At 40.8% G+C, this 24995-nt stretch overlaps 2 protein-coding genes across 2 annotated transcripts in view; both read left to right on the top strand.

The window, feature by feature from the left end:
• The first annotated feature begins 17318 nt into the window (after positions 1–17318).
• LOC133995662 (plancitoxin-1-like) lies at positions 17319–19662 on the top strand. Its single transcript, XM_062435139.1, has 6 exons — positions 17319–17410; positions 17587–17755; positions 17900–17957; positions 18133–18297; positions 18381–18596; positions 19325–19662. Exons 1-6 carry the CDS (start codon positions 17319–17321, stop codon positions 19660–19662), a joined length of 1038 nt encoding a protein of 345 aa, XP_062291123.1.
• Positions 19663–21580: 1918 nt separating this feature from the next.
• Positions 21581–24995, top strand: part of LOC133995661 (cilia- and flagella-associated protein 53-like) — an 8282-nt gene continuing 4867 nt past the window's right edge. The window contains exons 1-3 of the mRNA XM_062435138.1: positions 21581–21607; positions 23736–23953; positions 24206–24379. Of these exons, the coding sequence (XP_062291122.1) occupies positions 21581–21607; positions 23736–23953; positions 24206–24379 (419 nt within the window). The remainder of the gene's footprint in view (positions 21608–23735; positions 23954–24205; positions 24380–24995) is intronic.

The raw sequence follows: 24995 nt of genomic DNA, 5'->3' as shown, positions 1-24995 counted from the left end.
TGCCTTCACCACCACGAGCCCGGCTACGACCAGCGGCGCCTTCACCACCACCACGAGCCCAGCTACAACCAGCGCCGCCTTCACCGCCACGACTTAGAAAAGCGATCCATCTACTCCCTCACCCCCCCCCCCCCTCACTCTTGTTTGAAATAAAATCTTCATCACATGACATCTGGTCTGTTTTGTGTTAAATGGTCAAAAGTTAAAGCTTCTGATCTGAATAACTAAGTTAAATTATGCTTCAGCTGTGACTTCAATAGATGGCATGACTTATGGGCCGGTCATATTGGCCTGGTTTTTAAAATGAACATACTCCCAAGTTTGCTCTACCTAATGCAGACGCTCCCTCTAACAGGTCTGAGTTCTGACACAATCCTACACCCATGTCTAAATGGTCCCTTCTCTCCAGGTTTGGGCAAATCCATTTCTCAGAGTTGGTGTGAAGAAGGGATTAAAACATCAAACAACTTGAGGCAAAATTTGAAATCCAGTCTTTCCTTAATCCAACACAAACAGCAAATGGTTACAGACCCACCTACAGTCAACCATTGGCTCAAAATGGTAACAGATCCATGAGATGGAAACATTGACCTTTTTACTTAGACTGAGAAAAGACTGCAAGATGGCTGTCTTTGGAGTAAGGAAGGTGGTTGTGGATTGTTAAACTCTATGGGTATTAAAATGTAATTTGCCTTCAGCATGATCAATGTACTACAAGTGAAGTAGAACCCCTCGTTGAAAATCATACTGTATAGATGTAGAGGATGTCAAGTGCCTGTCCTTGGTGGTCATTTTTATACTGATTGATTTAATGTAAGTATAAATCAAACACACTTTTCCTATTAAACAAACCAAAAGCTACTGCCATTGACTCTTACCTGTTACAGCAGCAGAGCTGTAGAATTTCATTTGTCTGTCTTATGGAACTTTACAATCAGTTAATGTGATATCGATAGGATCATAAACCTATGGGAGAGGGATCTGGGTTTGAGGAGGGGAAGTGGTCTGATGCTGTAGGGTCAATAGGGAAAACTTGTGTTACTGACTCACTGAAAGTCAGTATAGAACCATTCACAGGTTACAGCGTACACCCTAGTTCCTCAGTGTTGACTCTAAGACTTCTCCACTATGTTAAGTGTAAAAAGGATGTGGAGTCTTACTTTCACTGTCTGGCAGTGTCCTCTCCTTCCAAATACTGTAGCAGGAGAACTTTAATACCGTAACAGTGGAAGCTGGTTTTGTTTTGTGTAATATTCTGAATGAGGACTTTCCACATATGAGGTAAAACTTCTGCTTTGGGAAACGAGATGTATTTTGTTACAGTGGATCAAGCTGAGTCCTCCTACTGTGAGTCAATGGCATGGAGAGATATTTAAAGTTATAGTGATGGAGAGACTGGGTGAGATCATGAAGGCCAATGAATGTTCTTTGATTGTGGCAATCCTTCCCCATAATGTGATATTAATATGGTGCTGAACAGAGCAGAAATGTCTCTTTATTAAGAAAAGTCATTCTTCTAATTTCCCCAAAATGTTACAGCAGTAACAGTTCACCTTCTGCCTCATCTTACAACGTTACACATGGTTCATTAGGGACAAAATGTTTGCGTCAAAAGACCGCCATAAAATATTATAAATTAATATTATTTTCCACTTTTAATAAATAAATGTGCTGCATGGTTGAAGTGTTATATATTCTATAGAGTTTAACTGTGTGTGTGACAGAGGGATTTAGACATAATGCAATAAATGCAGACCTGTAAGACAAAACAGATTCTCCATTTGTAATAATTATAATTGTAATTTATTTATTAAGACAGAGAAAGTACACAATAAAATATTAACTTTGTATAAAACAAGGAAAGATACATTGCAACAAGTTTCAATAAGTTGCTGTTTTCCACCCATAGTGCCTGAGCAGGCGAGTTTGACAATAAATTAAAATCAATAACAGAATTCACAAATTTGTGCAAAATCGCAGTTTTAAAATAGCTGCACACACACATTTACTTTTCAATACACAGATACACACCACACACTGACACCCATACATCACATCCAGGTCTGTTTGGTCTGCTGTGCTTCATAATACAGGATAACTCAACACCAATTATTACTCTTGTATGTAATGTCACAATTATTTGATTATATTTTTTACAACTATTATTTTTTATTGCTTTTGTACTTGTATTGTTCTTTATTCTTTTGACCGATGCTCTTCTATTTTTACTGTAATATTGAAAATGTCCCCATTGTGGGACTAAGAATATCTTACAAGCAGGACTAGATAACACTTCATTATATTCTCCCATAGACAAAATACAGCTAAATGGCGCCATCTGGTGGAAAAACAAACAACTACAATTTTAAAGCCAGGGCTCCCGTGACGTCACCCATTGTTTTGTGGACTGCTGCTCAGAAGCCAATTATATGGGCATCAGGAGGAGCATGAGGCGCCCTCCTGAACCTGTGAACCAATCAACCTGTCAATCACGACGTAGCCACGCCCTAATGCATACCCTGCTTTATCGTCACATATAAAATCAGGGAGGCCAAAATGTCCCAAATGAACATCATACTGCATTGAAGAAGGCTTTAAACTAGCGATTGAGACCATAAACACATTTTGAAAACGTTTACTGAGGTTAGAAATCAAGTGAGAAGTTGGTGAATTCTCCATTGACTTGTATAGAGACGGAAGTCCTTTTGACACCAAAACGGTCGCCCCCTGGTGGCCTTTTGATAGAATGCAGCTTTAAGTTACTTCCGTGTTGGCCTCATTGCAGAGGACCGGAGCTCCCCACCTGGTGCGCACCAGAACACAGGCATGTAAGACAAAAACATGTAGTCATTATGGGTTTCAATGGAGACAAATCTCTAAGAATGTTGGTGAAACACATTTTTCTACACAATGTATTATAGACTTTATCATTATCATTATTATCATTATTATTATTATTATTATTATTATTATTATTATTATTATTATTATAAGTGACTGGTTGACATTTAAAAGGTAAAAACATTTAAGCCATTTGCATGAACAGCCCAAAATGATCGTGAAAATAAAAATGAAAAGCCAAACATGTCCTTAGTGGGGTTAAAGGGTTAAACATCCTGAGGACTGTGAGGGAGTGAAATATTAAAGAGCTGCATCTTTGGGATGATCAGGGTGATGGTGGAGGCTCCTGAGCTGTAAAACAACTCACTTCTATCTCCTCAATCTTTTGAAGTTATTAAAAATCTTTGCTGCAGAGCGAGCAGTGAAGAGGCGGACCTCGTTAGTACGTCACTCTGAGCAGAACAAATCAAATCTGCAGGACACACTAGGATGAGTCGTACATAAGTTCTGCTGATGAAGCAGAACACTGGAAGTTCTAATAATGCAGATTTGATGTAAACAGCTTCAGAAACAGCTGGAGGACAGAGGAGAATCTGGACTATAAGGAAAGATGATTTAGAGAAATCTAAACAACATTTGGTTTTATTCATAAAATGTCCCAGATATGTTTAAATAGTGTTTTCTAGAATAGCAGATCTTTAAAGGCTGTTTCCTTGATGAATGTGTGTTTTCATGTTGAAGTCATGAAGCTCTGCAGCTGTGTGACTGAAGACAAACATGTTGAGAGACAGAAGTGACGATCACAAAGACAACGAGGAGTTTCTGTCACATTTTAATGAATTTATCAACACAGACACTTTGGTTCCTCTGATGGAGAAACTTCACTCAGTACAGACAGAGTTACAGATCATCATTCAGTCTCATTAATGAACTATATCACATGTTTCATGTTTTACCTCCAAATGTTTGACAGAATCTACAAACGAGTTAAAAACTGGATGAACAGAGAAGTTCACTGTACCAGTCAGCTTTATTTCATTCATTTATTCAGCTGTCACTCTGAGTCTGATGTTATACTGAACCTTAACATTCATCCTTACACACTACGAAACTCTTGAATATGTCTGCTATGTCTTCATCTTTAACACACAGTGCCCCCCCCAGCCTCTCATACTGTGACTCTGATCTGTTTACATCAGAAATACAGGTCCAGGGTTTATTTTGATCCACAGATACACACCACTTTGAATGATCACTGCCAGGATCCCATTTAGCCCAACCAACATCTACTAATACAACATTTTGCACATTATATCCACCTGTAGGGCAGAAGGAACCATCACGCTCAGGCTGGCCTCCCCAGGTCTGGACATTCACACCACTGTGGACCTCGTTTGAAATGCTGACGTAAAGATCTCCAACTGCAACAACATCAGGAGACACGTTACTCAGACTGTTCACATCGGTGGTGAGACGTTATTTGTACTGAACCGTTGGGTACAGGCAGGAAAACTCACCTTCTGGTTGATCTGACACTAGTTTAGCAATGCTGTGAAACTCCTTCCCTCCGCTGGATGTCAGCTGTTGGAACGTAGGAATGAACCTGTTATTTGCTGGGGTATTATGGTTTTGGGTGTTCTTGGCTGTGACATCTTGAAGCTCTCTATGTAAGTCTGATGGAATATGATGATCAAATGGGAAAGCTCTGATCTTCTGCAGGTGTTCACCTGAAAATATGAACAGACACATTTATAGTATAATTCAATCCAAACACTGAGACTAATACACAGTAAATATGAAGATGGATTACCGATATGTTCAAACTGGTCGTAGTTGAATGTTACACAGATGAACGTCTGAGCGTTTCTTGCTCCACTCTCAGGGTAGAAATGATATTGATCTCTGCTATTAGGGAACCCTGGTGTGCTGTGTAAGAGCCAGACTCCTTTCTTGTTCTTCTCCACCATCACAACTCCTGTGAACATGAACAGTCAGTCAGCAGCTCATCTGAAGACAGAGCTGAACCCCAACTGAACCCAAACAGACGGTCCTGGACCAGGTGGACGAATAAGAAGAGAAAGACATGTTCCCTGTGAGAGAGATGCTGTATCTGCTCACCTTTACTGTGACCAAATGAGGAAGAAGCTGAACCTCCAGATGTGTCTGTTGGGTCTGAAACTTTAGCAGAAAAACCTTCTGGAACGCCATCATTGTAGCTGATGAATCCAAAGTCCGTTGGCTATAAATAAAAAACAAGAAGAAACAACTTTTTAAAGGTTCCTGGATCTGTTGATGGTCACATGTTCAGAGAAACAACAACGACAAGAAAATGTCTGTAATGATGTAAAGTTGAAAGAAAACTCAGAGATGAAAGTTAACTTGCTGTCTTTGAGTTAAAGTCAGACTTTCTACTGGGGAAGATCACCGTGGTAACCAGGGTGGATCACTGTGGTAACCAGGGTGGATCACCGTGGTAACAAGGATGGATCACCATGGTAACCAGGGTGGATCACTGTGGTAACAAGGATGGATCACCATGGTAACCAGGATGGATCACCGTAGTAACCAGGATGGATCACCGTAGTAACCAGGATGGATCACCACGGTAACCAGGATGGATCACCGTAGTAACCAGACTGGATTACTGGTCTCTGGAGTTAAAGCAGGACCCTATGTCTCTGAAATAATACTCACAGAAGGGTTAATAAAGAGCGGCTGCAGGGTGTTTGCCAGGATGCCGTCAGCAGCGTTGATGGGCTTTGTGCTACGTCGAGATTTTGCCTTGTTGTTGTTGTCTGGATAAATGTAAACATAGTCCAAACCAGTCATCTTTAGATTTCTGGGAGTCTTGTATAAGATGTACCTGATGAACCAGTGAGAGAAGACAGAAATCAGAACATAATAGAGACTCTGAGGAAGAAACTGAAGAACACACTGTCTCATTTTGCTCTGATTGGCTGATTCTGACTGTTTTTTTTATTTCCTTCTTAGAGGAAGAAGCAACATGTCTGCCTGCTAGAAGTCTAAGTATTGTCTCACCAGTCCACATCATTGTTCTTCTCATCTTTGCAGGACACTGACGCCTCAGAGCTGCAGCACAGCAGACTGACCACCAGCACCAACCTCCACATGACTCCCTGAAACACATTTAGAGTCTCTGCAGCTGAAAGACTGAAGCTTTTTAGAACATGAACATATCACAGGAACAAGCCTGAAGTACCTCAGACTGTACTACAGTAAAGTACTAGTACCTCTAACTGTACTACAGTAAAGTACTAGTACCTCAGACTGTACTACAGTAAAGTGGGAGGCAGGTCTTATCTACTCCTGGGAACATCTCTGCTTCTACTGGAGTGTAGTCTATGTATCACTGTAAATGCTAATAAACCATAAATAAAGCCATGTTTTCAAAAGGGATGAAATGATTGTTTTGATAGAGATCCTTTACAGTCCTTAAGCCCCTACTGAACCACAGTTGGAAGGCGGAGTCTAGGAGAGATGATGAGAACAGGACATTACCTGTAATAGGCATTAGAGACAATGCCTGTGTATACTTAAAGTGAGAGCTAAACTGAGACCATATTTTCAAAGTGTTAATCACAATAAGGTTTTTCTTGTTGAAAGGTAGACAGAGTGCAGATGTTAAAGATACTGGATTACGTAAAGCCTGCTCCATCTCAGCCCCGGTGGTCCATTACTGTAGTAAACATGTGATACCCAATAAACCATCCTGTGGATATCGGAGGCCAAGTAATAAAAAGTTTGGATATTGTTAACTGGCCACAATCAACAACCTGATCAACTCTATGTGAAGGAGATGGGTTAGCAGGGTTAGCCAGATTTTTCCTGGCTGTAAATAGTGTAATAAATCTACGTGATGAGAGGATGACACTGAGCATGAGACTGCAGGAGGAGCAGGGAGAGGAGACATGGGACAAATGGACACGATGCAATGAATGAGACTCTCCTAATGGTATTGTTCTTTGTTTTATTTGTTTGTTCCTTTTTCTTTTTGTGAAGTCCTTTTGTTGTTAAAAAAAAGGAAAAACTCACAAAAATCAAAGTTTAAAAATAAATAAATAATGTTTTTCCCTTTTAAATGTAATAAAGTGTAAACATAGTCTCATACTGTTAGCATGTAAATCAATTACAGTCTAATAGGTTAAATACACACAGATCAATCCATATTCACTTATAGTTGACTTAAGGCAACAAATTCATTTTGATCACATCTAAACTGGTTTTAATGAGGAAAATGAAAAGTGAACTTACCTCAGAGAGTCAGTCAGCGTTGGTTGTTCTCAGTGTTTATGTTCATGAAGAAGGAAGAACTGAACAAACCTTCAGCTCAGTTGAATCTTCAGCTTCACAACAAATATTTCTCAATCAATAAAAAAAACCTTTAAAAACTCAAAAAGACACTTTCAGTAATAACTTTAATATATAATACATTGACTATCTGCATCCTTTTCTATCCATCCAGCTTCTCCTGAGGTGGAGCTCACTTCCTCTGCTTCTTCCTCAATGACTTCCTCTCAGGTATGAGGTCACAGGTGTTGCAGTGTGTTGGCAGCAATCATGGCTGCAGTCATACCGGATGTTTGACCAATCACAGATCATTTCTGTGTTCTTCAGAAACTATAACAGATCAGGTTTGTTCTGGTGTGGTTGAGATGAGCTGAGTTCACTCTGTGTGTGTTCTGTCTCCTTATTGAACAATAATCATTGTTTCATCCTCCACCCAGCAGTAGTGTTACTGGCAGCGCTCCAATCATTAGTCACTTTGATTTATTATTATCTCTCATTCTTTATTTTCACTAAATAAACAGAAAGGGGCACATGGCCTTTATTGACATAGATTAGTGTTCATTTAATTTAAAACCTTCATCACAAAGTATTGTTTATGTTCTTGTTCATGTTTCTTTCACACATTTCACTTCCTCATGGGTATTACCCCAACATTTGTGTTTGTGCTTATTGACTCTGATTATTATGAAACCTCATTAAGAAGATTAACCACTGTGATTATTCTAAAAGTCATTTCTTCATTTGTTTAACAGACAACATTTTCCCACAGGACTAAAAAGCTTACTTCACTTTTTCATTCCTATACTTATGGTTAGATTTTGCATGATGCTAAATAAAAATCCCTTTTGACAAACGTATTCGTGGGTTTGGTGTTCTCTGTGTACAGGCCATAACATTTTTGGAGGCTCATCAAACGGTTGTCTGCGTGTGTATTTTGGTGATGTAATAAAGTCTAAAGTAGTTCTAACTGTACATATTACGCTGCCTCCTGCAGCACTTAGTGTGTGAACAGGAAGCCCTGGACAACACTTACACTGCTGCATGTTATTTTGGGGGTGGCGTAACATTTCAGTTTTGGGATATTACAACACTTTGTAATATCCCAGTTTGCAGCGTTGTGTGGTGAGATAAGTTGTGAGTGGTGTTGTCGTTTAACCCTCCTGTTGTTCTCGAGTCAAGGAAGGAAGGGAGGGAGGGAGGAAAGGAAAGAAGGAAGGACGGAGGAAGGAAGGGAGGAAGAAGGAAGGAAAGGAGGGAGGGAGGGAGGGAGGGAGGGAGGGAGGGAGGGAGGAAGGAAGAAGGAAGGATGGAAGGAAGGAAGGAAAGGAGGGAGAAAGGAAGGAAGGAGGGAGGGAGGAAGGGAGGAAGGAAGGAAAGAAGGACAGAGGAAAGAAGGAAGGGAAGAGGAAAGAAATAGAGAAGGAGGGAGGGAGGGAGGGAGGAAGGGAGGAAGGAAAGGAAATAAGGAAGGAAGGAGAGAAGGAAAGAAGGAGGGAGGGAGGAAGGAAGGACAGAAGGAAGGGAGGAAAGAGTGAGGAAGGAAAGAAAGAGAGAAGGAGGAAGGGATGAAGGTGGGGGGAGGAAGGACAGATGGAAGGAAGGAAGGAAAGAAGGTACAATCAAAACAGACGGGGTCAATTTGACCCAGGAGGACGACAGGAAGGTTAATTTAGAGAACTTTGTCAGTTTGTGGGCGGATGTACGAGCGGTGATTAAGGATCAGTGTTTAGGAGAGAATAAATCCAGGGTGTGTCCTTTAACAGCTAATTACAGATTGTTGGAGATCAAACGATTCATGTGGTTTATAAAATCATGAGTCATGGCTTCAGAGGGAGTTAGAGGTACTAGTACTTTACTGTAGTACAGTTAGAGGTACTTATACTTTACTGTAGTACAGTTAGAGGTACTTATACTTTACTGTAGTACAGTTAGAGGTACTTATACTTTACTGTAGTACAGTTAGAGGTACTAGTACTTTACTGTAGTACAGTTAGAGGTACTAGTACTTTACTGTAGTACAGTTAGAGGTACTAGTACTTTACTGTAGTACAGTTAGAGGTACTAGTACTTTACTGTAGTACAGTTAGAGGTACTAGTACTTTACTGTAGTACAGTTAGAGGTACTAGTACTTTACTGTAGTACAGTTAGAGGTACTAGTACTTTACTGTAGTACAGTTAGAGGTACAAATGGAGGAAATCTAGAAACAGACAGGTTTACATCAGACGTCACCAGTGATACATTAAACTGAACTAAAACAAGAAGCTGAGAGTTTGTTGTCCATCAGCAGGCCATTATACGCTCTGGTCTCTGTGTGTAGTCTGTTGGCACCCCCTGCTGGTAGAAGGCTAATACATCAGCTACATAGTTAGGCTTTCATGTTCAAATCCTGCAAATCACTGAAGCTACTGTTCACTGCACTTGTTGTCTGTCCATTTATTGATGTTAATGATTATTGATAAGCATGAAACATCACATTTGTCATGATTAGAACTACTGAAGCCTGCAGCCTGGTTTACAACCAGCTTCCCAAAATAATCTCAACCCACAATTCTGTTTCAAACTGCAAAGACTAGTCGATGGACTGATAGAAAATGTAAAAACTATTTTGATAATTAGTTAAGAGCATTTAGCATTGTTCGGTTTTTCTGATGTTTTATTCAATAAATAATCAATAAACAGTGAAAAGCATCAGCAGATGAATCTATATTTATATTCATCATTAGTTGCAGTTCTAATAATGTTGCAGTAACATTAAGAGAAATGTAAAGTCACTAAAATGTTCAGTGTTTCATTTGTGTGATACTAAAATATCTGAAGATGCAGTAAACGTCACACCAAGTTAACAAGGAGCCGTGTTTATTAATGTTATCTAATTATTTAATCTATTAAAATAATAAACATCTGGTTCAGAGAATGACAGGAGAGTGAGAGGTCAGTTTGATATACAACTGCAAACTGTAATTAAGTGTCATTCATTGTTAAACAAAGATTGTTTGCCAACAAACTGAAGATGATTTATTTAGTGTGAAATTATTTAGATTTTTAGGATCAAAGTCAGAGGATTCACACAGCTTTCATTCACAAACACACACACAGTTAAACTCTATAGAATATATAACACTTCAACCATGCAGCACATTTATTTATTAAAAGTGGAAATTAATATGAATTTATAATATTTTATGGCGGTCTTTTGACGCAAACATTTTGTCCCTAATGAACCATGTGTAACGTTGTAAGATGAGGCAGAAGGTGAACTGTTACTGCTGTAACATTTTGGGGAAATTAGAAGAATGACTTTTCTTAATAAAGAGACATTTCAGCTCTGTTCAGCACCATATTAATATCACATTATGGGGAAGGATTGCCACAATCAAAGAACATTCATTGGCCTTCATGATCTCACTCAGTCTCTCCATCACTATAACTTTGAATATCTCTCCATGCCATTGACTCACAGTAGGAGGACTCAGCTTGATCCACTGTAACAAAATACATCTCGTTTCCCAAAGCAGAAGTTTTACCTTCATATGTGGAAAGTCCTCATTCAGAATATTACACAAAACAAAACCAGCTTCCACTGTTACGGTATTAAAGTTCTCCTGCTACAGTATTTGGAAGGAGAGGACACTGCCAGACAGTGAAAGTAAGACTCCACATCCTTTTTACACTTAACATAGTGGAGAAGTCTTAGAGTCAACACTGAGGAACTAGGGTGTACGCTGTAACCTGTGAACGGTTCTATACTGACTTTCAGTGAGTCAGTAACACAAGTTTTCCCTATTGACCCTACAGCATCAGACCACTTCCCCTCCTCAAACCCAGATCCCTCTCCCATAGGTTTATGATCCTATCGATATCACATTAACTGATTGTAAAGTTCCATAAGACAGACAAATGAAACTCTACAGCTCTGCTGCTGTAACAGGTAAGAGTCAATGGCAGTAGCTTTTGGTTTGTTTAATAGGAAAAGTGTGTTTGATTTATACTTACATTAAATCAATCAGTATAAAAATGACCACCAAGGACAGGCACTTGACATCCTCTACATCTATACAGTATGGATTTTCAACGAGGGGTTCTACTTCACTTGTAGTACATTGATCATGCTGAAGGCAAATTACATTTTAATACCCATAGAGTTTAACAATCCACAACCACCTTCCTTACTCCAAAGACAGCCATCTTGCAGTCTTTTCTCAGTCTAAGTAAAAAGGTCAATGTTTCCATCTCATGGATCTGTTACCATTTTGAGCCAATGGTTGACTATAGGTGGGTCTGTAACCATTTGCTGTTTGTGTTGGATTAAGGAAAGACTGGATTTCAAATTTTGCCTCAAGTTGTTTGATGTCTTGGGCGCGCAGGTGGTCGAGTGGTTAAGAGCGCATGCCATGTACGCAGCGGACCCCGGTTCGAGTCCCGGCCGGCGGACCTTTCTGCATGTCACACCCCCCTCTCTCTCCTGTAATTTCCTGTCTCTCTACTTTCAAATAAAGGCGTCAATGCCAGAGAAAATCTTTAAAAAAAAGAAAAAAAAAAAAAAAAAAAAAAGTTGTTTGATGTCTTGATCCCTTCTTCACACCAACTCTGAGAAATGGATTTGCCCAAACCTGGAGAGAAGGGACCATTTAGACATGGGTGTAGGATTGTGTCAGAACTCAGACCTGTTAGAGGGAGCGTCTGCATTAGATAGAGCAAACTTGGGAGTATGTTCATTTTAAAAACCAGGCCAATATGACCAGCCCATGATAAGTCATGCCATCTATTGAAGTCACAGCTGAAGCATAATTTAACTTAGTTATTCAGATCAGAAGCTTTAACTTTTGACCATTTAACACAAAACAGACCAGATGTCATGTGATGAAGATTTTATTTCAAACAAGAGTGAGGGGGGGGGGGGGGGGGGGGGTGAGGGAGTAGATGGATCGCTTTTCTAAGTCGTGGCGGTGAAGGCGGTGCTGGTCGTAGCCGGGCTCGTGGTGGTGGTGAAGGCGGCGCTGGTCGTAGCCGGGCTCGTGGTGGTGGTGAAGGCGGCGCTGGTCGTAGCCGGGCTCGTGGTGGTGGTGAAGGCGGCGCTGGTCGTAGCCGGGCTTGTGGTGGTGGTCGGGGCGGCGCTGGTCGTAGCCGGGCTCGTGGTCGTAGCCGGGCTCGTGGTCGTGGTGGGGGCGGCGCTGGTCGTAGCCGGGCTCGTGGTGGTGGTGGTCGGGGCGGCGCTCGTCATGGCGATTGTCGTCATGGTGGTGGGGGCGGTGGTAGTCGGGGTGGTACTGACAGTAGTCGTTGGGGTGGTACTGACAGTAGTCGTGGGGGTGGTACTGACAGTAGTCGTGGGGGTGGTACTGACAGTAGTCGTGGGGGTGGTCAGGGTGGCAGTCGTCATGGCGATTGTTGTCATGGTGGTGGGGGCGGTAGTCGTTGGGGTGGTACCGACAGTAGTCGTCGGGGTGGTACTGCTAGTAGTCATCGGGGTGGTACTGCTAGTAGTCGTCGTTGGGGTGGTACCGACAGTAGTCGTCGGGGTGGTACTGCTAGTCGTCGTCGGGGTGGTACTGCTAGTAGTCGTTGTCGGGGTGGTAGTGCTAGTAGTCGTGGGGGTTGTACTGCTAGTAGTCGTCGGGGTGGTACTGCTAGTAGTCGTCGTCGGGGTGGTACTGCTAGTAGTCGTCGTCGGGGTGGTACTGCTAGTAGTCGTCGTCGGGGTGGTAGTGACAGTAGTCGTCGGGGTGGTACTGCTAGTAGTCGTCGGGGTGGTAGTGACAGTAGTCGTCGGGGTGGTAGTGACAGTAGTCGTCGGGGTGGTACTGGATGTTGTGGGAAGAGCCGTTTGGTCCCCAGTGAACGGCCCATCTGGTATCTCATCAAATCCCCACAGTTCAAAGATCTCTGAATCAGGGTAAGTTGCCTGAATAGTTACAGGTGCCGTTACTGTTGGGCCTTCAGATGGACCCGCTGTTGTCGTCTCCGTCTCATCGTCCAACAGGTTCTCTGCGCTTACATCTTCAGTCGGCTTCTCCAACTCCCACTGCTGCAACAGCTCCAACCGGTAGTCAGACTCTGAATATGCTCTTGGGTGATGAGCCACACTTTGTGTTTCTGCTCTGAAACAAGCTGCCAGCATTGTTGACATTTCCCCATCCGAGTTGCAGTAAACCATTTCCAAGATGGAATCCTGCAAAAGATTCATTTATTAGCTCTAATTCAACATTTTGACACTGGATCATGTTTTAGGACCTTACTCACCGTATTCACTGTTGTTGAGATCTGCACCATTACTGCGCCTGAGGAAGACATTGTGAGCGCTGTCCCAACGACACCATCCTTACCCAGAGCTTTTACCCTCCTCAGTGTTGCCCCCAGAGGCAGTTTCACAGTGACATCTGTTGTCCTGCACTTCACCAGCGGTGGCGCCAGTTGGAGCGATGCTGCAGGACCCTTACAGGCAGCTGCTCCGGTCACATTCGCCTGCAGCAGATGGTCAAAGTAACGCACCTTCAACTGATGAGACCGTGCGCTGTTTGAAATCTGGAGGGTGATGAGAAAAAGAAATTAAACTGAATCCATCCCCTCAAATATATATTATGATATTATTTACCCATGATGCCGTGTGGCAGCCGGTATAGGGGAGCTCCAGCTGCAGCCACGGCCCGACGGTACGAGCAGAACCACGACAGCCGTCCGGCAACGCCAACAACTTCTTCCCATCTGTGAAGAGACGAAATGATCAGAACACAGCTGGGAGAAAGTGATGTTATGTTTTTACAGCTCTGCATTAAAATCAGAAACATCCATTTTAACGCCTGCAGCCTTTAGACATTAAATATAAAACGTGTCGTCTGAACAGAAGCTAAGGACTGGTGCTCACTCAAAGCTTTAACCTGAGGATGCTTTATGGCTTCAATCATATACTAGTTTCATCCCAGTCCAGCTTTACAGAGAAAGGTTTGGAAGTTAGGCTGCTGGTTTTATTAGGCTTAGGTAACAAAGTACATCAGTATAAATTTAAATGATAGACCCAAACACACCAAATCATGTGAATGAAATGGCCAAAAAAAAGTGACTCAATACATCACAGTACAAAATGTTACCTAATCCTTACATAGTGTTCAGGGTCAAATTTGACCCATTTTGCATTTAACAGCATTTATTTTAGTTGGACTTCCCCAGTGTGACCCACAGTATAGAGATATGGAAATAAAATGCATATTTCATAATTGTGCAGCTTACACATTTTTACATATGCAAGTTTAAAAATGTCAAATATCATCATATTGTATAAAATGTTCTGGACTAAAACTGAACATCTTTTCTGTAAGATTCAACATTAATGACTGATTGGGGGATTTTATGAATATGACGACTGTTGTAGACTAATGAGTCAGAATATTAGCAGTACGTGAGGTTAAATTTACTTTCTAAGTAGAATTTTGCCCAGTTCGGGTCAAAATGGCACCAACACGTCAGGTTAATAAGACGAGCTCTCACTAAAACTGCTCATGGAACAATGAGCAGATGAGTCAAATTAAACCAATAAAACTGACGTGCAAGTTTAAAGATAAATCATTGTTTGGATATGAACATGAAGTGTTAGTGACTGAGCTGCAGCAGGTGGACGAATCAAACTCACCCAGCAGACGCAGGTCAGAGTGTCGGATGAGGGAGAAGCGAACAGAGAGCGAACTGTTGCTGCAGAGAAAATGTGGCCGGCTGAAATCTTCATCTCCACAGTCACCATCGTCATCATCACGCCCTGAAACACAGACAGGTCAGCCTGAAGTTACAATCTAACCAACATGAGGTTAGTTTTATGAGCAGCTTCTTCACTCAGGAAACATTTACTGTAGTTAGATACTAGTTTATACTTCTACTCCAGATCAGTTTGTGTTAGAGATTAAATTGTTCAATATTCAAAGTGTTCCAGTAAACGCTGCTTAAGTTACAGAAATCATTTATTTGGAAAGTGCCAAACCACTACAAGTCATTTCAAGGCCTTTACACAGAGCAGGTCTAAACTGCTTTTAATATGTGATGAATACTTTGGGACTTTTAGTCAGTACATTTAAAATTACAGCTGCAACCAATGATCATTTCCCTTATTGGTTAATACTTTATTTTTATCAGTTTGAGAATTAAAGTCTGAAACCAAAAGATTCTCAGTCAACTAAATAATCCTCCAGTGTGTAAAAGTAATGTTGAGGTTCATGAAGGAAACAGTGAAGTCAAAGCTCCAGCATCGGTCTGATAATAAACCTCATCTATACTACTAGTGATGCTGCAGATGTTGATAGCTGATCATTTATTTAAGGGGGAAACATTCTGTTAATGACACCTGGAATATTTAAAAGTTCAAATCAATTGAAGAAAAAAGTTAGTTTTAAGCTTTGAAAACATGAAGTGTGAGAGAAGTGAGTCCGTTTTAATTAACTCCATGGTGTCTGTTTATTACTTTTTTATTTTAGGGTTAACAGGATGAGAAAGTGAATGAGTCGTTTCTAAGGTTCAGTAATGAGTTCAACGTGTCTCAGGTGTGTTCTCACCTTTTAAGAACTTCCACACCGGCACCGGAAAGAAGCTTCCGCCGCTCCTGGTCTCCACCTGCGGCTCAGAGTCCGAGAACAGCGCCTCCAGGTCGGCCACACGTCCGTCCGCGTCCCGGTGGATTCCCCCCGTGTTGAGCCGGGCTAGAGTCACCAAACTGAGCCAAACCCAGGCCATCATCATCCGTCCGGGAGCTGCAAACATGGTCCGACCTGTTTCTCTCGTCTCTGCCTGCGGGGAACGACCGAAGAGCGGCTGGAGGCTGATGGATCTGATGCTGCTGCGGAGCCTTAAATCACACCTGGAGCCCCAAGCTGCCCGCTGATTGGACCATTACAACCGGAAGTTCAATCAGCCGCAAGTGTGAGTATGATGATGATTGCACGAAACTTGATTGTCTGCACGTGCGCGTTCATGGATCAGATCAGCTGGCGCGTGCACAGAAGTTGTTTCTCCAAAATATCAAAACTCTTAATTAGATTGGTCATGTGACTGATTGATTGATTGATTGATTGATTGATTGATTGATTGATTGATTGATTGGTTGATTGATTGATTGATTGATTGATTGATTGATACTTGTAGCAGCTGCTCTTTATGTGAGCCGACTACACACTGCTTTTTGGTTTCATCTTTAACAATGTGTTGTATTTATAAAGCTTGTTATATTATATATATATATATATATATTATATTATATTATCCATTGTGTCAAATCTGCATCTGAAAAGTAACTAAAGCTGTTAAATAAATGTAGTGGAGTAGAAAGTACTAGTACCTCTAACTGTACTACAGTAAAGTATAAGTACCTCTAACTGTACTACAGTAAAGTACAAGTACTTCAAACTGTACTGCAGTAAAGTACTAGTACCTCTAACTGTACTACAGTAAAGTACTAGTACCTCTAACTGTACTACAGTAAAGTACTAGTACCTCTAACTGTACTACAGTAAAGTACTAGTACCTCTAACTGTACTACAGTAAAGTACTAGTACCTCTAACTGTACTACAGTAAAGTACTAGTACTTCAAACTGTACTACAGTAAAGTACTAGTACTTCAAACTGTACTACAGTAAAGTACTAGTACCTCTAACTGTACTACAGTAAAGTACTAGTACTTCAAACTGTACTACAGTAAAGTACAAGTACCTCAAACTGTACTACAGTATAGTACAAGTACCTCTAACTGTACTACAGTAAAGTACTAGTACTTCAAACTGTAACAACCTTTTTAACAGATGTTTTTATATTGAATAATAACTTTATGTTTTGAATATTTACAAAGTGCTTCACAGCACAGAAAGAGTCACTACATTTAAAATCTGAAACAAGAACTACAAAAACCTACAAAGCTGAAATAAATGAAAAGATTGGCAAAGATAAGACCTGCCTCCCACTTTACTGTAGTACAGTTTGAGGTACTAGTACTTTACTGTAGTACAGTCTGAGGTACTAGTACTTTACTGTAGTACAGTTAGAGGTACTAGTACTTTACTGTAGTACAGTCTGAGGTACTAGTACTTTACTGTAGTACAGTCTGAGGTACTTCAGGCTTGTTCCTGTGATATGTTCATGTTCTAAAAAGCTTCAGTCTTTCAGCTGCAGAGACTCTAAATGTGTTTCAGGGAGTCATGTGGAGGTTGGTGCTGGTGGTCAGTCTGCTGTGCTGCAGCTCTGAGGCTTCAGTGTCCTGCAAAGATGAGAAGAACAATGATGTGGACTGGTGAGACAACACTTAGACTTCTAGCAGGCAGACATGTTGCTTCGTCCTCTAAGAAAGAGATAAAAAAAACAGTCAGAATCAGCCAATCAGAGCAAAATGAGACAGTGTGTTCTTCAGTTTCTTCCTCAGAGTCTCTATTATGTTCTGATTTCTGTCTTCTCTCACTGGTTCATCAGGTACATCTTATACAAGACTCCCAGAAATCTAAAGATGACTGGTTTGGACTATGTTTACATTTATCCAGACAACAACAACAAGGCAAAATCTCGACGTAGCACAAAGCCCATCAACGCTGCTGACGGCATCCTGGCAAACACCCTGCAGCCGCTCTTTATTAACCCTTCTGTGAGTATTATTTCAGAGACATAGGGTCCTGCTTTAACTCCAGAGACCAGTAATCCACCTTTTTTATTGGTCTTGTTGTTTCTCTGAACATGTGACCATCAACAGATCCAGAAAAACTTTAAAAAGTTTTTTTTTTACTCATAGCCAACGTACTTGGGAGTCATCATCTACAGCGATCAGCCTCCAGAGAATATGAAGATCAGTGTTCCTAACACATCACATATCACATTAAAGGTGAGCAGATACAGCATCTCTCTCACAGGGAACATGTCTTTCTCTTCTTATTCGTCCACCTGGTCCAGGACCGTCTGTTTGGGTTCAGTTGGGGTTCAGCTCTGTCTTCAGATGAGCTGCTGACTGACTGTTCATGTTCACAGGAGTTGTGATGGTGGAGAAGAACAAGAAAGGAGTCTGGCTCTTACACAGCACACCACAGTTCCCTTATAGCAGAGATCCAACGACTTTCTACCCTGAGAGTGGAGCAAGAAACGCTCAGACGTTCATCTGTGTAACATTCAACTACGACCAGTTTGAACATATCGGTAATCCATCTTCATATTTACTGTGTATTAGTCTCAGTGTTTGGATTGAATGATACTATAAATGTGTCTGTTCATATTTTCAGGTAAACACCTGCAGAAGATCAGAGCTTTCCCATTTGATCATGATCATCTACAAACCTTAAACCTTAAGAAGCTTCACGAGGTCACAACCAAGAACACCAAAGTACACGATACTCCACAAAAAATACCCAAGATCCCTCCTAAGTTCCAACAGCTGACATCCAGCGAAGGGAAGGAGTTTCACAGCATTGCTAAACTAGTGTCAGCTCAACCAGAAGGTGAGTTTCCTGCATGTTTCTGTTTAAACTCTCGGGATGGTTTTTATATCACTGCTGAAAACTTTATTGGTCCCTGAAGGCTCAACATGAAGCAAACAAACAGGAGAACATGCAGAAATTTCATTTACACACAATCTGAACACATATGAAAATATTTCAAAGACACAAGTTGACATGAACTGAGAAGTTTTCTTTGATAGTTTTTGATTGACTGCTGATTAAATGGATAAATGTGAATGTAGCCCTATAAATAACATCCAGTCACTGAATCTGTGGTGTTTAAACACATATCCACAAAGTGAATGTGAATAAAAGCAGGAAGCAAAGCTACAGTAAGCTGTCTCAGCTTTTAGAAGTGTATTTCTGACAGATGCTAGTCTTGTTGCTCACTTGTTCACAATGAAAGCTCAGTATGCACATCTGGGTCATTTACAGCAGGATTCATGCACCACTGAGCAGCTATCATAGGAATGAACAGAGCCCTGCCTCCAGACTCTATTAATGTATTATAATACATCCATGCAGCTGATGCTGCATATAAGTGGTGCACTGCCAAAATGTTCTGGGTGAAACTTTTGCTTCAGAATAATTGTTCCACACATCAGGTGATTATTAAACTGTTTGGACAGTAACTGAACTGAGCATCCTGTACCCAACGGTTCAGTACAAATAACATCTCACCACCGATGTGAACAGTCTGAGTAACGTGTCTCCTGATGTTGTTGCAGTTGGAGATCTTTACGTCAGCATTTCAAACGAGGTCCACAGTGGTGTGAATGTCCAGAGCTGGGGCTGCCAGCCTGAGCGTGATGGTTCCTTCTGCCCTACAGGTGGATATAATGTGCAAAATGTTGTATTAGTAGATGTTGGTTGGGCTAAATGGGATCCTGGCAGTGATCATTCAAAGTGGTGTGTAGCTGTGGATCAAAATAAACCCTGGACCTGTATTTCTGATGTAAACAGATCAGAGTCACAGTATGAGAGGCTGGGGGGGGCACTGTGTGTTAAAGATGAAGACATAGCAGACATATTCAAGAGTTTCGTAGTGTGTAAGGATGAATGTTAAGGTTCAGTATAACATCAGACTCAGAGTGACAGCTGAATAAATGAATGAAATAAAGCTGACTGGTACAGTGAACTTCTCTGTTCATCCAGTTTTTAACTCGTTTGTAGATTCTGTCAAACATTTGGAGGTAAAACATGAAACATGTGATATAGTTCATTAATGAGACTGAATGATGATCTGTAACTCTGTCTGTACTGAGTGAAGTTTCTCCATCAGAGGAACCAAAGTGTCTGTGTTGATAAATTCATTAAAATGTGACAGAAACTCCTCGTTGTCTTTGTGATCGTCACTTCTGTCTCTCAACATGTTTGTCTTCAGTCACACAGCTGCAGAGCTTCATGACTTCAATACTTGATATACATCATAACCAGTTGTTGATAACTGCATTAATACATATTGCTAAGGGTTAACCTACATGTACAGCTCATTATTATATTATTAGCAGTAGGCGTTAACTTGACCACTAGTTCATTAGCAGCACTTATGTTCTTTATTTTGAATATAAATTATTAGCTACTAGCTAATAGTGTAAACCTTACTTATGTGGTCATAGTGTTCATGCTTTTACTGATGCCTGTATCCACTGTGCTGTGGATCTTTGGTGGCGGTAGAGAGACCTCTAGTGGACATTTGCAGCATTACTCTTACTGTGAAGTTGACTGTTTACTGTTTATTCAGACCATTATAACTATATATATATATATATATATATATATATATATATTCTGTTGTTGTTTAATGGCCTTCAGATAACCACAACTTCAGGAAGTCATAACTGGCTGATTATTCATATGGAAAAGTATGATGTACCATCTGTCTTTACTGGGACATTATTAAATATTGTTGACTGAACTCCTGGACGGCTGACAGAAGATCTAACAGAAGACGAAAGCTTTTACATTCCAGTATTCAATCAGATATATTTCACAAAAGCTTTTACCTGTTTGTGAAGATTTCACTATTTATTTATACGCACACACTTTACACCATTGCAGGAATAAACTCTGTCTTTCTTCCTGGTGTGATGTAGGAAGGAGAAACACCTCAGCACCTGATACTCTTATTGATATAAACATTACAACAACTATCCAACGCTAACGTCTACCTGTAGTAGTAGTACCGTATCCTTCCTGTCATGACCTCACAGTGGGCACAAAACAAGGGGTCATGGGAGTCCTCTGCCATTCAAATGTTTTTGACCTGAATCCTATTTCCTGGATTTTGTATCACCACAGTCCCTGAATGTATGTAATAAGAAATAATTAAATATATAATATAATGATATAGCCTGCCAGTATAGTAGCACCTACCTAGACTGGTTAAATCTGGATGATCTCAGAGAGGACAAAGTCTCTTTAAAACACAGTTACAGAATTGTGAAAGCGTTATTCTATTTGTGAAAATGCAATAAAGGCAGATTTCAGTGTTTGTGTCACATGTAGACTACTTTATATCTTTATAGAGAAGTTAAAACATAATAATACATTAATCTGGATCCTCAGTGGAAATGACGCCCCTGATTATCACAGTTCTCTTCACATGTTACAGGTCAACAACATACTCTCATCTTGTATTCATATAATATCACACTAATAGAGGATGAGAAGGGCCTGTACAGCTGCTTCCTGTTCTGCTGGTTATTGAACAGGAAGTAAACAGACTGATCATTGTAGTAAATGATGCTGTGACGTAGTAACGTTACCTGATCCCACGCGAGTCTCTATACTGTCAATGTCCTGCTCTGGTTTATGAATAAAGTTAAAAAAAAATAAAAAAAAAACCAGAAACCAAACCGCCGGAAGTGACGCTGTTTCCACGGTAACGTCCCGGTGTTTACCGTCACCATGGTAACCGGGTCTCCGCGCTGTTTACAGGCTTTGATGATTTTCAGTTTTTTGATGATAAAATAAAAGTGAAGATGCTGCTGAGACAGAGAGGAACCACGGTGAGATTACATTACATCATCATCATCATCATCATCATCATCATCATCATTAACTGGTCATTTATTTAACTAAGTTACTAATAATACTTTTAATAATTACGTTTACTCACTAACTTTAACTATATATGTCTCTGTTACTGTTACTGTAATACTGCATACTACATCACTATAATACTGCAGTACTGTTACTGTAATACTGCATACTACATCACTATAATACTGCAGTACTTTACTGTAATACTGCATACTACATCACTATAATACTGCAGTACTTTTACTGTAATACTGCATACTACATCACTCATAATACTGCAGTACTTTTACTGTAATACTGCATACTACATCACTCATAATACTGCAGTACTTTACTGTAATACTGCATACTATATCACTATAATACTGCAGTACTTTTACTGTAATACTGCATACTACATCACTATAATACTGCAGTACTTTTACTGTAATACTGCATACTACATCACTCATAATACTGCAGTACTTTTACTGTAATACTGCATACTACATCACTCATAATACTGCAGTACTTTTACTGTAATACTGCATACTACATCACTATAATACTGCAGTACTTTTACTGTAATACTGCATACTACATCACTCATAATACTGCAGTACTTTTACTGTAATACTGCATACTACATCACTCATAATACTGCAGTACTTTTACTGTAATACTGCATACTACATCACTATAATACTGCAGTACTCCAGTGGTTAGTCCAGTGGTTCCCAACCTAGGGGTGGGGCCCCTCCAAAGGGTCAGCAGATAAATGTGAGGGGTGGTGAGATGATTAATGGGAAAGAAGAACAAACTAAGTTCTGATACACAAATGTGTTTTCAGTTTTTGGACTTTTTCTCTAATCTTTGATTGTTGCTGAAATATTGGATCATTTGAACATTTATAGAAATGAAAGCATGTGAGAAGTTTAGAGGAGCTGTTAACAACTCATAGACATCTGAGATGTAACTAAAGCTGTCAAATAAATGTAGTGGAGTAGAAAGTACTAGTACCTCTAACTGTACTACAGTAAAGTACTAGTACCTCTAACTGTACTACAGCAAAGTACTAGTACCTCAGACTGTACTACAGTAAAGTACAAGTACCTCTAACTGTACTACAGTAAAGTACAAGTACCTCTAACTGTACTACAGCAAAGTACTAGTACCTCAGACTGTACTACAGTAAAGTACAAGTACCTCTAACTGTACTACAGTAAAGTACTAGTACCTCTAACTGTACTACAGTAAAGTACTAGTACCTCTAACTGTACTACAGTAAAGTACTAGTACCTCTAACTGTACTACAGTAAAGTACAAGTACCTCTAACTGTACTACAGCAAAGTACTAGTACCTCTAACTGTACTACAGCAAAGTACTAGTACCTCTAACTGTACTACAGTAAAGTACAAGTACCTCTAACTGTACTACAGTAAAGTACTAGTACCTCTAACTGTACTACAGTAAAGTACAAGTACCTCTAACTGTACTACAGTAAAGTACTAGTACCTCTAACTGTACTACAGTAAAGTACAAGTACCTCTAACTGTACTACAGTAAAGTACAAGTACCTCTAACAGTACTACAGTAAAGTACTAGTACCTCTAACTGTACTACAGTAAAGTACAAGTACCTCTAACTGTACTACAGCAAAGTACTAGTACCTCTAACTGTACTACAGCAAAGTACTAGTACCTCTAACTGTACTACAGTAAAGTACAAGTACCTCTAACTGTACTACAGTAAAGTACTAGTACCTCTAACTGTACTACAGTAAAGTACAAGTACCTCTAACTGTACTACAGTAAAGTACTAGTACCTCTAACTGTACTACAGTAAAGTACAAGTACCTCTAACTGTACTACAGTAAAGTACAAGTACCTCTAACAGTACTACAGTAAAGTACTAGTACCTCTAACTGTACTACAGTAAAGTACAAGTACCTCTAACTGTACTACAGCAAAGTACTAGTACCTCTAACTGTACTACAGCAAAGTACTAGTACCTCTAACTGTACTACAGCAAAGTACTAGTACCTCTAACTGTACTACAGTAAAGTACTAGTACCTCTAACTGTACTACAGTAAAGTATAACTGTATATAAACAGAGAGCAAAGCTCCAGGCGGATCATCACATCCTGGACAGACAGAGACAGGACGCAGAGCGGGACAAAGTGGTCCAGTTCTGCAGGAAGCAGCAGACCTGTGACATCAAGAACTCGTGGCTGCAGAGTTCAGAGCGTCTCTTCCTGAGAGGAACCGTGGACAGACACATCAGAGCCGCCGTCAGCCAACATGAGCTCAGCCTGGAGGACAGGAGGGACAGGTGTGTGTGGACACCAGTCACTGGTCCTCTAATACCAAACAGTCCAGTACACAGTTAGACAGGTTAACAGTGTAGAGGAGCTGGGGACAGACGCAGGGGGACGCTTCACTTTACAACATGTTATTCTAAAGTCATGGAAATATTCTGAGTAATCTGCAGCCATCTGATGTCCTCACCTGTGATGTCACCTGTGATGTCACCTGTGATGTCCTTACCTGTGATGTCACCTGTGATGTCCCCCCCTGTCCTCAGGCTTCGTGGTGTCCTGGAGACAGAGGAGCAGCAGCTGCTGCAGGAGATGGAGGAGAAGAAGGAGACATCAGTGGAGAGACAAGCCAAGATGAGACAACGAGCCAGAGCTCTGAGAGACAGACGAGAGACTGAAAGACAACAGCTGGTGTCAGAGAAGCTGGATCAGCTGTTCAGGTAGATGACTCTGTCCTCTTAGACTCTGTCCTCTTAGACTCTGTCCTCTTAGACTCTGTCCTCTTAGACTCTGTCCTCTTAGACTCTGTCCTGTTAGACTATGTCCTCTTAGACTCTGTCCTCTTAGACTCTGTCCTCTTAGACTCTGTCCTGATAGACTCTGTCCTCTTAGACTCTGTCCTCTTAGACTCTGTCCTCTTAGACTCTGTCCTCTTAGACCCTGTCCTCTTAGACTCTGTCCACTTAGACTCTGTCCTCTTAGACTCTGTCCTCTTAGACTCTGTCCTCATAGACTCTGTCCTCTTAGACTCTGTCCTCTTAGACCCTGTCCTGATAGACTCTTAGACCCTGTCCTCTTAGACTCTGTCCTGATAGACTCTGTCCTCTTAGACTCTGTCCTGATAGACTCTGTCCTCTTAGACTCTTAGACTCTGTCCTCTTAGACCCTGTCCTCTTAGACTCTGTCCTCTTAGACTCTGTCCTGATAGACTCTTAGACCCTGTCCTCTTAGACTCTGTCCTCTTAGACTCTTAGACTCTGTCCTCTTAGACTCTGTCCTCTTAGACTCTGTCCTGATAGACTCTTAGACCCTGTCCTCTTAGACTCTGTCCTCTTA

This window comes from Scomber scombrus, chromosome 15, assembly GCF_963691925.1.
Source record: "Scomber scombrus chromosome 15, fScoSco1.1, whole genome shotgun sequence".
NCBI classification, from domain to species: Eukaryota; Metazoa; Chordata; class Actinopteri; order Scombriformes; family Scombridae; genus Scomber; species Scomber scombrus.
Note: the sequence above shows the minus strand (reverse complement) of the source record. Positions and strands in the feature narration are given on the sequence as shown.

Coding starts and splice junctions, on each gene's coding strand:
- LOC133995662 (XM_062435139.1), top strand. CDS start 17,319: ATGTGGAGGTTGGTGCTGGTGGTCAGTCTGCTGTGCTGCAGCTCTGAG. Junction 17,411..17,586: donor AAGAACAATGATGTGGACTG/GTGAGACAACAC, acceptor CTGGTTCATCAG/GTACATCTTATACAAGACTC. Junction 18,298..18,380: donor CGACCAGTTTGAACATATCG/GTAATCCATCTT, acceptor TCATATTTTCAG/GTAAACACCTGCAGAAGATC.